At 34.8% G+C, this 12103-nt stretch overlaps 1 protein-coding gene across 1 annotated transcript; it reads left to right on the forward strand.

Annotated features, from left to right (window-relative positions):
* Positions 1–1499: 1499 nt before the first annotated feature.
* LOC141427017 (uncharacterized) lies at positions 1500–8128 on the forward strand. The gene is made up of 6 exons (XM_074086237.1): positions 1500–1566; positions 2509–2551; positions 3303–3403; positions 4069–4155; positions 4890–4993; positions 6756–8128. Exons 1-6 carry the CDS (start codon positions 1537–1539, stop codon positions 6931–6933), a joined length of 543 nt encoding a protein of 180 aa, XP_073942338.1. The 5' UTR covers positions 1500–1536; the 3' UTR covers positions 6934–8128.
* The last annotated feature ends 3975 nt before the right edge of the window (positions 8129–12103 follow it).

Raw genomic sequence — 12103 nt, forward strand, 5'->3', positions numbered from 1 at the left:
GTATAGTCTAGGCCTCCGCATCATGTTCGTTCGGTAGAAAAAGTTGGGTCTACCCCACAGGTTAGGGGATAACATAGATTTTAGCGAATTCCAATCTTAGATATGACTGAGCTTTGTTACATCATGTCAATATAAATTATAATTAATGAATCACTAATACTAAGTATACGTACGAGGATACAATTGTTTAAGCCAATTTAACTTTATATACTTTGGGTTCCGATATAAATACAATGCTCACAATACATGCAGATCTTTCTTAAAGGTTTAGGTAATTAATTAAGTGAACGAAACAACGTCAATTGGTGTCTTAAATACTGAAATTCCCCCATAAACTAAGTATCTAAACAGTTACATATCTGTATTGAAATACATTAGTCTAGATTGTATTACAATAATACGATTACTATAAGTAAAATGCTTAAAATCATTGAATGTGTCAAATCTGCCAGCTAAAGTTTGTTTAAAAAATTTAATTTAATTTAATTTAATTGAATAATCGGAACTGTATTTTATGTTTTTAATGTTGGAGAATTATTTATAAATCTACTAACATAGTTGTAAGATTTAATATTACTAACCATCTATGGACATTGTGTTTGAAATAAATGGATTATTATTATTATTATTATTATTATTAAATTTAGTTAAATATCGAAACCTTTCAAGTATATTAGGTACTTGTATTCTCGTACCTATATCATCTCATTTCGGCCTATGTTCGTACCTCTCAGAGCGTTTTTACATTATACGATCCGATGTCGGTATCGGACGACGATACAAGTACGATATCGGGGCAACCAGACTCCCCGTAATAAGCACCAGGGGGTCTCCCCTGCAGCCGGGTCTTTTAGCCGATGACAGTGCGGCGCTGTCTATATACCCCCCATTCCCAGTTATCCATTATGGATTTTTTCCGACTGCGTAAAAGTTGCTGCTTATAAACTTAAAAACCGGCCAAGTGCGAGTCGCACTTGCGCCGGAATGGTTCGTACTATTAAGTATTTAAAAAACATTAGACATATGCAAAAAAACACGTTTGTTGTATGGGAGCCCCCCTTAAATATTGATTTTATTCTGTTTTTAGTATTTGTTGTTTGTAGCGGTAACAGAAACACATAATCATTAAAAATTTCAACTGTCTAACTATCACGGTTCATGAGATACACTCTGGTGACAGACGGACGTACGGAGGGACTGCGGAGTCTTAGTAATAGGGTGCCTTTGGGTACGGAATGCTAAAAACAAGTAAAGATAAACAAGGACACAGTGCCCAGCCCATGGCCATTAAAGCAACTCAAGCAACCAAAAGAAAAAAATACACAAAAGCCAGTCTTAAAAAAAAAACGGGATTATTCCTTTTACACGCTGGCCCCTAACTGAGTTCCGTCATACAGGGAAAATTGAACATATTTGGACAGCCATAAAACGATAATAAGTATAAATATAAGGTCATATGTAATTACATTTTCATTGCGTCTCTCTTCATAGTGATTGCATAGTGGTATTATAGCCGTCTATAAACCAAATTATAAAATGGTGTCGCTGGGCGTAGTCCTCGTTACGGTAAGAATAATTAACAATAGTTAGATCTATATTTACCAAAATATAAAGCATTCTTTCTTACGCATTTATTTTAAATGACAGAACATCTTACCATCTTGACTTGACATCCTGACTACGGAGCTTTGAGGTCCCGGGCGGCTCGATCCCCGGCCGGGGCAGATATTAGGATGAACAATACGAATGTTTGTTCTCGGGTCTTGGACGTTTAATTGTTTTAAGTCTGTATTTATCTATATAAGTATGTTTATCCGTTGTCTGGTATCCACAATACAAGCTTTGCTTAGTATGGGACTAGTTAGGTCAATGGTGAATTGTCCCTTGATATTTATTTATTATTATTTATCTTAAATTTATCAAACTGAACAACGAATAGATCTTAGCCAGAGCCAAACATTGCTACGACCGTTTACACGATTATTGTAGGCAACGCTCTAGTAAATGCTCGTCAAAATTTTTATTTATGTTTGACAGATGCTCAGCAAAAAGGTCGAAGGAAATTATCGTCGGTTCGTTTAAAATTTAAACTTTAAATGCTCGCTAGAATGCTCGCTATAACTCTCCTGTTCATTTTGTGAGCTTCTACCTGTAATGAAACATTCGCTAGAATGCTCATTTCAAGTGAGAAAGAAAGTAATAATCAAAGTTTCTGTCGGCTGTCATTTACACTTACTTGTCAATTTACTTAGCTGTACATTGCTGACAATTATAATTTTGTTAGAAAGTTAACAAACTCTGAATGTCATGGTAACGTTACAGAAATACGTTACTTTAACCTCCCTTAAAAAAGCCAGGCTGCCGGTAACACACTGTATGGAGAGTGATCTGTTCAGGTTTTCATTTACAAAATTTATCAGGCAAGTCTGCTCTACTCGTACTTAGTCCCCGTTTTCGGTGTGATTGTGGTCACACACAAGACTGTTTCTGTATATTTTTTCTTTGCAGGTAACATCACTAGCAATCAACATTAGCAACGCAATATCAGCAGGTAAAAAAAAACTCCATTTTAACCCCCGACCCAAAAAGAGGGATGTTATAGGTTTGACGTGTCTGTCTGTGACACCATAGCTCCTAAAGGAATGGCGGTGGTTTTTCAACTTTTGTTATTTACTACTTTTAATTGTTGTTTCCTTGTATTTACGAGTCACATAATGCTTTGATAGTTTTCGGATATATCTGAGATTCTTAATTACGAAGTGTGCCACAAGTCGCTATGCGGTGGATACTTTAGGGGTAATTTTTAAGGTTTTCTGCTGACCTATCTGGCTACGGCTTGTGTCAGATACTTATTGTAGAATGAGGCGTTTAACGTTGCCAATAAAATTATTGGACAAAAATAAGTTTCCGTTAAAAATCATTTTGTACAAGCTTTTATTGCTGACTGTAATTTGGGTTGACTGTACTTGCATTGTTATCCAACTAATATATATATCTTTCTCGTCTCTAAATACTTCTCCAACTAGTGATTGTTGGTTTGTTTTTTAAAAGGCGTAAAATATTTTTTTATTAATTTGTACATATTTTTTATAGAAATTACATAACAATGTAAATGTATTAATTTCATAAATTCATAATATAATTTCTAGAAAACGGTTTAATTCTTTTCTGAAATTAATATCCTTTACTTGAAGTTACAGAGTTTTATAAATCCTATAAAACTTTCCTTGCTTATAACTAAGTTGTGCACTAAATATCGAAGTGGGCGAGCTGTATGTCAAATATTCTGTTGCTATTTTCAGAGCCTTTTGTACACCACGCATGCGAAGGCAAGACTCTCTGTCATATAAAACCAGACAACTATCCACAGGAAAAGATCGATCGGCTCGTGATAAAGAACTTGGTAAGTTAATTGCTTACTATAATAATTGACACTGTTGTCACTACCCGTGTGGTGTCAGGTTAGAATTACACCTCTCCATTTCTTCCGTGGATGTCGTAAGAGGCGACTGAGGATAAAGGTTAAGGTATACCGTAGGCGACAGGCTAACAAGGCTAGCAGGCTGTCACTATTGTACCGTTTCTGTCAAACTTAAAACCTAAAATTGCTAAAAGTGGCTCCGAAGCGATAACGTTTCGTGTGCTCTGCCTACCCCATTTGGGACTACAGGCGTGATGTTTGTGTGTGTGTGTGTGTGTGTGTGTGTTGTCACTATATCATGGGGGCACGGCGGTGCCCCTGCCAAGTCTCAAATATTTTTTGCGGTATAGAACTGCGTGTAAAAACTTGCATTTTTTCACATAAATTTTTTTTGGTATGGAATATGGGGCCGATTAAGTTTAAGTTACTTAATCGGCAAACCCGAACCTATTAGGGTCTTTTTGCTGTCCGCCCGTCCATCTGTCTGTGAGTGAAGACACTTTTTCACAGGATGATGACGAAGAGGGTTCGATTCCTATTTTCCGGTGTGTTATTTGTGTTGTTTAACAAGGAATATTTGTATTGTACTGTATTATGTTCTACTTCCGATATAATAGAAAAATGCCTGACTTGAGTTTTTTTTTCAGCCTCATCTCCATAGGATGAAAAGAAGCGCCCCCGCTCTACCGCCGCCTTTAAGCTCTGAAGGCAATTGTGCAATTAAACCAATTGAAGTACGTGTTTTTTTTGTAATTTCGGTATTTTATAATATATTGTATTTTGCACGGGTAAATTAGTTCTCTTATTCTGTTTTGGGTTCGATTCCCAGAACCATATTTTTTTTTTGATTATTCTTTGTTCTAGTGTCGGTATGATTTTTACGCGACTGCGAAGAAGGAGGGTTATGTGTTTGACCCGTATGTATGTCTATTCCTATGTCCTCTCGTAACTACTCAACGGCTGAACCGATTTTGATAAATGATACGTCATTGGATTCGTCTTAATGACGCGAGGGACACTGAGTTAGTTAAGAAATTAAAAAAATGGCGGATTTTTGGCGCCAAATTTTTTTATTCAAACCTATCGAGTGATGACAAAAATATATTTAAGTCATGTGTTTATATTTACCGTTTTTACAGAAATACCAAAAAAGTATGAAATAAAACAATAAATTTACAAAATCAAAACCCGACTGCATTAAAAAATACTTAAAAGAAGAAAACATGACGTGGCCGTAGTGGTCTACTTCAACAATCGGGACCCATTCTAATCGCGACCAGCTCAAAAATTCTTAGTACCTAATTTAACAGAGTTCTAGATCACTACTACGTCCACGTCTTGTTTTCATCTTTTTAGTATTTTTCAACGCAGTCGGGTTTTGATTTTTTAATTTTATTGATTTATTTGGTTTAAGAAAAGAAAATCTGTTCCTCAACCATAATGTGATTGCAATTCGTCACTTCCACAGATGAAGAGTCCATTCATTGTTGACACTGATATGAAGAAGCGTGCCCCGTATTTCATCGTCCAATCGGCCTGGTTCCACCAAGAGATCCCCGTAGTATCTTGCCGGTAACTATCGCACTATAGCTAGCAATTATTATAGAATTTACTATGAAAAGCATACTTTTTTTTTTTTATTCGACTGGATGGCAAACAAGCAAGTGGGTCTCCTGATGGTAAGAGATCACCACCGCCCATAAACATCTGCAACACCAGGGGTATTGCAGACGCGTTGCCAACCTAGAGGCCTAAGATGGGATACCTCACGTGCCAGTAATTTCACCGGCTGTCTTACTCTCCACGACGAAACACAATGCAATCACTGCTGCTTCACGGCAGGATTAGCGAGCAAGATGGTGTTAGCAATCCGGGCGGACCTTGCAAAAGGTCCTACCACCTGCAAACGTTTACTTACTAACGTTTGCTGTTTTTTTCATTGTAATTGCGGCTATCGTCCTTAATAATGTCAGTAACGTCCTGAGTACATATTCCCTATTTTAACTGATTTGTAAGTTTCTGTTAAAATTTTCTTGCAAAGTTTTTTCACAGAAAAACATGTTTCGAGTTGTCGGCTTTATGTCAAAAGGAGAGAGAGTTTTTGTTTATTATACTGAATTATTTTGTACAGTCAACCAATTTGATTACTAGGCTACCAGAGAACTTTGTCATTGTGGCATTTTACGCCATCTAATAAGCATTGCAATAGACACACCAAAATTACCACGGCCAGGTTCTATGGTGGCCTAGGAATCAAATTGGTTGACTGTACAGTCGAGTTCATAATCTTGTGAGCAAAAATTTAATCAAAAATACCTGAACACGCTTCTACGTCGTTAAACAATAAATTAACTAATTAACTAAAAGAATTTCTTTGCTCACCCGCGACGAAGATATGCGTGTTCATGCAGTTCCTCCATCTCCACACTGTAAGAACACACACAAATCACACAAACCCATCTATCACCACCACCACACTACACTACACTAACGCGTTTCGAACTCAACCAGAGCTCATCTTCAGAGCAACATAACCGGCCACCATGCTACCAGATGTTAGACGAAAGATATATTATGTTAGAATAAATTGTTAACAATAAAGTCGTGTTTAGATATTTTTGATACAAATTTTGCTCACAAGCTTACGAACTCGACTGTATCTATATTACGCTTGAAAGGTAAACCATTACATCCGGTAGTTGAATTGAAATCTCGAGATTTTACGAGATTTATGAGATTTCCAAAAAAAAAAAACATGTTGGATATAAAAACACCTGCGCCACATGCCCCTGATCCTAGCGTTTTAAATTTTGGGATTTAATCCCGATCCCGATTATATGTAAGTATGTATGTATGTATTACCTAAGTTTTATGTGTATGTCATTCCGTATTCCACACGACCTGTTATGTATATAGGTAAAAAATACCATTATAAACCCCGTCTAGTCCAGGGCCGGATTTAGAGGTGAGGAGCAAAACTATTTTCCAAATAAGATAAACAGTATACTTAATTATGTTTGGACAAATTACTATTGGCAAAGGTAAAACAGCGAAAAAAATATCAAAGGAAAAGAAATAAAGAAATCATTAATTGCCACAAAAAAAAAACAGTTGAAAAAGAAATTCACACTAAACATAATCAGTAAAACAGTTTTTTGTGCCTGCATTGCGCAGCGCTGATTTTCAGTCCGCCCCCCTCCCCTCAAAAGTGTGTATAGTGTTTACAAGTCTTAATTTAAAAAAAAACCGAAGTTTCTATTTGGTGGCCCCTTCTTTGTGAAAGCCCGGGATTGTAGCTGTGGATTTTATTCAAATTAACTGTTTTTTTTTACAGTGACAACAAACCGGGAGAGAAAACAGAATGCTTCCAAGGTGTGAGCAACAAACCCAGCTACTGCAAGACAAAGACGGCTACGTCACTAATCACCATTTACGATCATGTTTCGAACAAACTAAATAATATTCCCATTAACATTGATATAGACTGTGTATGCGAGGTTGAAAAAAATTAGTTTAAAAGCACAACCGCGTAAATAAAATCAAATTCAGTAGCCTTAAACTCTGTAATATACAGTACAGTTCTCATACTTCTGAGCAAAAATTTTATCAATAATATATGAACACGACTCTATGTACGGTTAAGGGCGTAGATAGAATCTTGTTCAGATATATTTTGAACTGAACGTTTGCTCAGAAGTCGACTGTGATGTATTTGACAACTTTATTATTATGAAAACATAGATATAAAACCAAATATCCAAATAAATAAAAAATCATAGTTTATTAATTTTAACCTAAAATTGCTAAAAGTTTCTCCGAAGCGGTAACGTTTCGTGTGCTCTGCCTACCCCATTTGGGAATACAGGCGTGATGTTTGTTTGTGTGTGTAGAATATACTTTCATTACACAGACAATGTTTAGCGAAGATAAAAAATAATTGGATTGACAGTTGGATTTTTAATATTTTTTTGAAAATCTACATAATCTGTCTCGTTCTAAAACCTTTTACTCGTATTTAAGCAGCAGTCGCTACTTGCATGTGACGTTTTTTTGTTGTTTAATGCAGACTTTAAGATCTATATAACTCTGTTAAGGTAAACGTCCGAGTTCTCGACAGCGCTAATGTCCAATAGACGACACCCTGCTGTCATCTCTATTTGCTAATGACATGAGATTAAAGATGCCGACTATTGGGACAGCGACGAGCCCTAGTACCTTTACCTTATATGTACCTAAAGGTTGCTTTTTAATTATTAATTTGCTTTAAGAAGTGGATTAGAGTGGATGGGGACCTAGGGCAGAAGTACCGTTTGTGGCTATTATACCGTTTGTTCATCTAGTTTCATAATTGGCGTACTGTGTAACGAATGTTTTTTAATTATAATTGTTTTATTGTGATTTGATTGGATATTGACATTGATAATAACTATTTTTATTTTATTTAATGATTTTTGATTAGATAATTTAAACAACAACAACAACAAATAACGCTGACATTTTGTTAATAATAATAATAATGAAACTTTAATTTAGGTACTTTTTTCTGATTATTGTTAAGAATGGATTTTCATTCACTCAGTTCAAATAATGTATTGAAGAATTTAAATTTTGAATGTAAAAAAATTGCAGTGCCCTGCCAGAGTATCATGTACCTACTGGCATGTTTACTTTAAGATCTACAATAATTGTACTAATTAACATGATGCAATAAATGAATATGAATATGAATTAACTGTTTAAATATACCTTCGAAATAAATTTATGGTAATAAAACATTACAAACTTTATTCGTTTCAGTAGTGTAGTATCATATAGTAATTGGCCACGGTACAGTAATTGCCCACTTGAATGAAATCAAAAAATTGCAAAGAAAAGTGGTGATAAATCATTACAAATATCGTGCTTATTATAATAATCTAGTCGCTTTTATCATTAAATTATTTGTATTATTTTTGTTTCATATAGAAAATTCAAGTGGGCAATTACTGTAACGTGGCCAATTACTGTATGGTTTACCCTGTAAACTTTTGAATACTCACTAAACATATTGTTTTAATAATATAACTTTTCATATATTACTTCAAATGTCATCTGGCCAAAAACGGTCTTAAGGTGGCCAAAACCGGCACTTCTGCCCTACCTTATCAAAAAAGATTGCATACATAGGTACCTATATTATGTATTATTATTACCCTATTTTATCTCTAGGTATCCCGTAGGAATGTCGGGTCAAAAAGTCGCCTATATGTTATTCCAGACGTCCAGCTACCTACATACCAAATTTCATGGCTCGAAGCATGGCAGTTATTATTTCAAGATTTTATCCCTATCCCGTGGGAATATCGGAATAAATAAAAAGTAGCCTATGTGTTATTGCAGTGGTCCAGCTACCTACATACCAAATTTCATGGCTCTAAGCCCAGCGGTTGTTATTTCCAGATTTTATCTCTAGGTAAGTATCCCGTGGGAATATCGGGTCAAAAAGTCGCTTATGTTTTATTCGAGACGCCCAGTGTAGTTAATACTAAATTTCATGACTCTAAGCCCAGCGGTTATTGTTTCGAGATTTTATCCCTATCCCGTGGGATTATTGGGATAAAAAGTAACCTATGTATTATTCCAGATGTCCAGCTACCCACATTTCAAATTTCATGGCTCTAAGCCCAGCGGTTGTTACTTTGAGATTTTATCCCTATCCCGTGGGAATATCGGGATAAAAGTAGCCTATGTCCCTTTCCTGGTTTTAAGCTACCTCTTCACCAATTTTCAGCCAAATCGGTACAAACGTTCTTGAGTTATAAATAGTGTAACTAACACGACTTTCTTATATACATATAATTATATATATATAGAAGAAAGATTTATAATTTTAATGGCTTTAATTAAGTGCAAAAGGGTAGGTAAAACTAACTGACGCTGCAGTAACACGAACCCTTACGAATACTATTTCACACCCCAGTAAATTTACTCAGTAGGCATATTTAGACACTTAATTTTTATACAATGAAATCATGTCGAATAACTTCCCAACTCATAATAAAATTCGAGGTTCTACTATTATTTTTGCAGACGTTAATTTCCAAAAAATATTTATTTCACACCGACTCACTCAGATCAAAACCTTTAAAGTATTTTCTGACGACTTCGAGCCATGAATATTAGCATCAACGCAGGTAGGTACTTAATACTTGTACCAGCACAGGAAAATTTCTCTTAGTGCCAGCGTTACGCCAAAAAATGCTGCAAATGGTGTTAAAAGCATGAAAATCGGAACGATTGATCTTTAGGCCATACGAATCAATTTGACCCCGTATTTAATGTAAGGGCTTACTAAGCTGATTCTAAAAAATTATATCCCATCATTATATTTCAGTTAAATTAAAATAAAAATATTTTTAAAAACATACCAAGTTTGGGCTCCTCCAGATATGATATGGTTGAATCATTATTTGTAAAATATACCTAAAATGATATTTAATAGCCTCATATCCAACCCAAGAAAGCAATTTTGAAAATATTTACATTAAGTTTTTTTTTTATTATTTTGCCGCTCCCTGTCTACTTCCCTTTCTTGCTCTCACTCACGCGCTAAATGTTAATATTTTCTAAATTGCTTTCTTGGGGTGGATATGGCTATTAAATATAATTTTAGGTATATTCTACAAATGATGATTTAACCGTATCATATCTGGAGGATTTTGAAATGATTTTTATTTTCTTTAGTGACTGAAGTATAATTGTAATATATTTTTAAAATCTGCTTAGTAGGTAAGCCCTTTTATTAAATAACACACACGATAGGTTTTAGAACAATTTTTTTACCCATACAAAAAAAGGTGACGTCATAACTCCTCTCCTTTTTGTTTCTTTTTTCGTGCTACGGGTCAAATTGATTCGTATGGCCTAAAGATCAATCGTTCCGATTTTCATGCTTTTAACACCATGTGCAGCTTTTTACTGAATTTCGGGGTGTACAATACCTACCGCTAGCACTATTTACTAATATTACAAATGTGAAAGGAACTTCACGCTTTGACCATTGAAACACTTCAGATTTATTTTGCATCGACTTCAAACGTGGTATGCAAATGTAGTTCGGGTGACAATGCGAGCAAAAAAGCTTGTATTAAAAATGAAATTCTTACCATAAACTTACTAATACCGGAATTAAATGGTTTCTTGAAGAAACACGTGACGTGTCAAGTCAAGAACAGTGCTGGGTTTTCGTCTTGCGCACTACACAAGGAAACTTTTATTACAAGACAGGGTCTAGATACAGTATGCCATTATGACGCTCTTATGACACAGCGGGTAATCTAGGTTTGTGACGCAATAAACAACAGAAAAACAAAATAATAGCGAATTCCAATTAAAATTTTATACGTTCTATGACGTTATTTTATTTATACAATCATTTGCCTTAAATGGAACATACAGAACAGCATACGACGGCGTGAACAATATTTTTAAATATTGTTTTACTTCAATATAATTAGAAGGGTTCTGTATAAATTCCTTATAGTTACGTATAGTATTTTTAACGAGAGGTGTTATAATATTGACGTCGATGTATGTTTGTCTGTCTACCTGTGACTTTGTAGCTCTTGTACCTAAAGGTGAACCGATTTCAATGCGAACGTTTTTATGAGTGCGACTTTCCTTGTGGTAGTTCTTAACTATGTTTCATTAGAATCGGTTCAGCCGTTTTTGAGATACTAAAAACTTTAAATTTGCAATGTTATTGTTTTCCAACTCTTTTAAGTTTATTAGTTTGTCTTTGATGAAATTAATCGAATTTGTGTGTTGTTTACACAAATTCGATTATTTTATATATAAAGAAAATCCATTTGAAAACTGTACGCAATAGGTTTAGTTAGATATACTTAGGGTAAACCATACAGTACCGTACAGTAATTGGCCACGTTACAGTAATTGCCCACTTTAATTTTTTTTTTAAGAAACAACAATAACACTAATAATTTAATGATAAAAGCGACTAGATTATTATAATAACCACGATATTTGTTATGATTTATCACCACTTTTCTTTGTAAATATTTGATTTAGTTCAGGTGGGCAATTACTGTACCGTGGGCAATTACTGTATGGTTTACCATAATATAAATAAATAAATATCACGGGACAATTCACACCAATTGACCTAGTCCCAAAGTAAGCTTAGCAAAGCTTGTGTTTTGGGTACTAAGCAACGGATAAATATAATTATATAGATATATAAACGTTAAAGATCAGGGCATATTTAATAGGTACTAATAGGTACTAATATATATATATATATATATATGTGGGATATGGCTTGTCGATAAAGTAAAACACTTTGAAAAAACTTCGAAACATATAATTAAAAAATAAAAGAAAAAATACAACAAATGGGTGCAGCAGTCACCGCGCGCGTCTTAGATCTCAGCTCTCGTCTCTCAATCACTCTGATCCTCTTTCTCTCTCGCACTCGTTCACTCAATCGTCATACCATCTCTGCCAGCTGTCATACGTCATTCTTGCGTTCCGTTTCAGGCAATCCCACATAGTATAATTGGACATCTGATAAGCATGTTATAATAGTATAATGTGCAACAACATTTCTTCTATTAAACTGTACTTCTTTTGTCCCCTCGCTGACAGGACAGAATGACAACAAGAAATAGTTGATCCAAAAAATCA

The sequence above is a fragment of the Choristoneura fumiferana genome, chromosome 4, assembly GCF_025370935.1.
Source record: "Choristoneura fumiferana chromosome 4, NRCan_CFum_1, whole genome shotgun sequence".
In the NCBI taxonomy this organism is placed as follows: domain Eukaryota; kingdom Metazoa; phylum Arthropoda; class Insecta; order Lepidoptera; family Tortricidae; genus Choristoneura; species Choristoneura fumiferana.